At 38.8% G+C, this 3294-nt stretch overlaps 1 protein-coding gene across 1 annotated transcript; it reads left to right on the forward strand.

Moving 5' to 3' along the window:
- Positions 1–288: 288 nt before the first annotated feature.
- LOC109861936 lies at positions 289–1477 on the forward strand. The gene is made up of 2 exons (XM_020441792.1): positions 289–668; positions 772–1477. Exons 1-2 carry the CDS (start codon positions 347–349, stop codon positions 849–851), a joined length of 402 nt encoding a protein of 133 aa, XP_020297381.1. The 5' UTR covers positions 289–346; the 3' UTR covers positions 852–1477.
- The last annotated feature ends 1817 nt before the right edge of the window (positions 1478–3294 follow it).

The raw sequence follows: 3294 nt of genomic DNA on the forward strand, positions 1-3294 counted from the left end.
TTGCGCCGGTCGCTCTAATTTTTATGACCGACGTTTTCATGACCCGGAGATATCTGGGTTTGTTTGGAAAGCTGCTAAGATTTTGTGTTATTGCTAGGCGCAGTTTATCTTTCCGGGCGCCGATATAATTTTTGTTTGTTCTCCTATCGTCTGGAGTTTTAAGTTTCCAAATGATAGGAGACCCGTTCGAGTTATTTATTATAATAAAAAAAAAAGGGTTCGCTATGCGTTGGCGCGTCGCGTCGCATGAAAAAGGGGACCGTGGAGTCTCCAGGACGTAACACTTGGTATCAATGTTTCCTCTGTNGAGAAAAAAGATGCAGTGTACAATACTACCTTTGCTTTTATGCATACACATTCTATAATTGATACTTTGAAAGAAGATAATGAAGTACACACTCACATGAAGGAAATAAATACATTTTATGATATTTATGGAAGTCCAGAACAAGTTCGTAGTAATAATACAGATATAGATTCAGATTACACTACTTCAACGTTGAGCATGCCAAATGAAAATTCATGTGGCAATAAAGATTTATTAGACTTGGATACTGATAATACATCATTGTCTTTTAACAACGGACAACAAAATGATAAAGCCACTGAAATTGTAGAAACAGAAAATGTACATCTGTCTTCTTCATTTATTACAAATCTCAGTAGTGGTAAGTATAAAAAACATTTGATATAAGATATTATATATTAAATATTTNATATAATAAAATATTTTGAGATTTTTTAAACTATTATTTAAATATTCATTTATAGATAAAGAAGAAACCGACAAAGAAAGCGTGATAATACTGCTACTACGGACTATGAAACACATAATAGCGATTATAGTTTAGATGATTCAGAAGTAGAGAATAGTAAACATTCAAGATCATTTGTTAACGATATTAATACTACTACATTTTATAATTCTTCAGCTAATAACACAACAGAAACTTCTTTTGATACATTTCTAATACTTAATGTAGAAGGATTTTCTGCATGTGATGATACTAATATGTTTGTTGAAACATNGCGTGGTCCTAAAGGTCAAGGTAAAACTAATTTTTGTTTTTTTTGTAACAAAATGCAAACAAAGATAGTTCGACACTTAGAAACAGTACATAAGGATGAAGAAGACGTAAAAAAGTTTAAATTTCTTCCTAAAGGCAATAGCGAGAGAAGACATATCATAGATTGTTTGCAAAAAAAGGAAACCTTTGTATATAACGTAGATCCTAGATTTAATGCTGGAAATGTTATACCATGTAGACGACCGCGTAAAAATCTAAAACGTACTGCTGTAGATTTTGCACCATGTGCCAAGTGTAAAGGCTACTTTGCCAAAAGCAGTTTTAGATATCATTTTAGACATTGTCATGTAAAACAGGGACGAACTGTAAGATCAACTTTAGCTTTGGCACGTAAAGTTGTCGGTCACATTCATAAAGATGCATGTCAACAATTAAGAGAACATATTTTTCCTGTACAATTAGATATGATTCTCTTATTATTAAGTACGGAAATAAAATGTACAAAAAGTACATGTTACAGCATCAGCATGATATGATTAGAGCTCATTGTGGCGGTCAAAAAAACCACTACTAGAAAAATAAAAGTTACGTACGGCAGGACGCGCAGTTTCGCGCGCCGCTGCTACGTGGCGCACGACCGCGAGTGTCGCGCGGAGTTACCTATTGCCGCGGCGTCTACATATATAGACCCGCTCGGCGCATATCTATCGCCGTACAGTGAGCGGCACCAAAGCAGAAGACCAGCAGCATTAATCCCGAAGCACCCAGCTACGCTCCAGCGGTCCGGATCACTAGACCAACGCCTCCACGATCTTCAGGGATACACCTCAAAGCGATCTTCATCTCGGAACCTTATGGAGTAGCAGAACCAGAGGCGACCAATCAGAAAGCGGAATCCACTGGACCAATAGAAGAGTCGTTCCGGCCGTGAATACTCTGACCTCACAACATACCCTCGCCTCGGCGAACGCGGCCTCCTAGAGCCCTGCTGGCACAGTGGGACATCAGGGTCCGGAGATACACCTCACCTAGAGACAGTCTGGTTCTTCCTCCGCTCATCTCGCCAATACCTTCTCCTCCACGCCAGAGGATTTACAAATAGACGCAGACACTTCCCCCACCTCGCGTACATAGAGGGGTGCAGAGAAAACGACTGGTATATAAGGATCAGTCCACGCAGTCGAGCGACAGTGAATGGGAACGATCGCCACGGAAAACTATCTCCACAGCAGTACAGACCGAGATCATCGGCGAATTCATCCCGCAGCGTAAACCGGAGAAGAAGCGGCAGCATAGAGAAAGAAGCCGTTCCAGACATCGATCGCCCAGCGCCAGGAGAGCTCACTCCCGCAGTAGACGAGATCGATCACGACATCGCAGAACACGACGGAGAAATTTGGCACATCTAATTATACAAACCGGCTCTTGTCAGAGCCAAGTATATACCTTGTAAATAGTCTATAAATTCCTTTGGAATAAAACCTAATTTTTGGGAACATCAATCTTCATCAAAAGAACCACACCTCGGCCGCCATCCTTTTTGCTGCTATCACCACTGCTGCTATCCACCATTGCTGCTGACCTAAACTACCCACTAAACTCATCTTAGACTTCTAGGTCGTTATTTAATTACCATAAAAGAGATAGATNCAGAAATTACAGATTTTGCTGCGATATATGATCCAAAGTTTTACAATTCAGCAACTAGAGCAGTGAATATTGTTGCCGGCTTAGATGAGACAACCAATACATACAAAACACCAACTGTAGCTTCGACACTTGGCACATGCATAAAAAAATTAGGTCAAATTTTAGAAAGTGAATGTATTAAAGAACATGATAAGNAAAAAAANGAATATGTTCATGANTTTTTACTACTTCTTGAAGAAGATTATGGNTGTACTGTAAATAGGGTCGTGTTAGAAAGTCGGCTTGCAAGCAAGCGTCATGAAAAAGTAATACTTCCACTAAAGACTGATATAGTCAAGTTAAATGATTACATAAAAACTTTACGTGAATCTTCATATCACAAATTACAAAATAAGTTCACGTATCACGCTTGGTTGACTTTAGCAAAAGCTACTCTTATCTACATTCAAATATTTAACCGTCGTAGAGCAGGTGAAACTGAGCGACTGCTAATAAATGATCTTAATAAATCCGAACAAATTGATCAAAGTGATGAACAATATAGAAAATTACGTNCGGAAGATAAANAAANTGCTGNAAGATACAGACGTGTNGTNATTCGTGGAAAACTCAGAAG

Source organism: Pseudomyrmex gracilis, unplaced genomic scaffold (genome assembly GCF_002006095.1).
Source record: "Pseudomyrmex gracilis isolate BER0280 unplaced genomic scaffold, ASM200609v1 scaffold_1169, whole genome shotgun sequence".
NCBI classification, from domain to species: Eukaryota; Metazoa; Arthropoda; class Insecta; order Hymenoptera; family Formicidae; genus Pseudomyrmex; species Pseudomyrmex gracilis.

What these genes read in the sequence shown, in the direction of transcription:
- LOC109861936 (XM_020441792.1), top strand. Translation starts at nt 347, where the DNA reads ATGCATACACATTCTATAATTGATACTTTGAAAGAAGATAATGAAGTA. An exon ending in TATTACAAATCTCAGTAGTG is followed by an intron (nt 669 to 771) that starts GTAAGTATAAAA and finishes ATTCATTTATAG; the next exon opens with ATAAAGAAGAAACCGACAAA.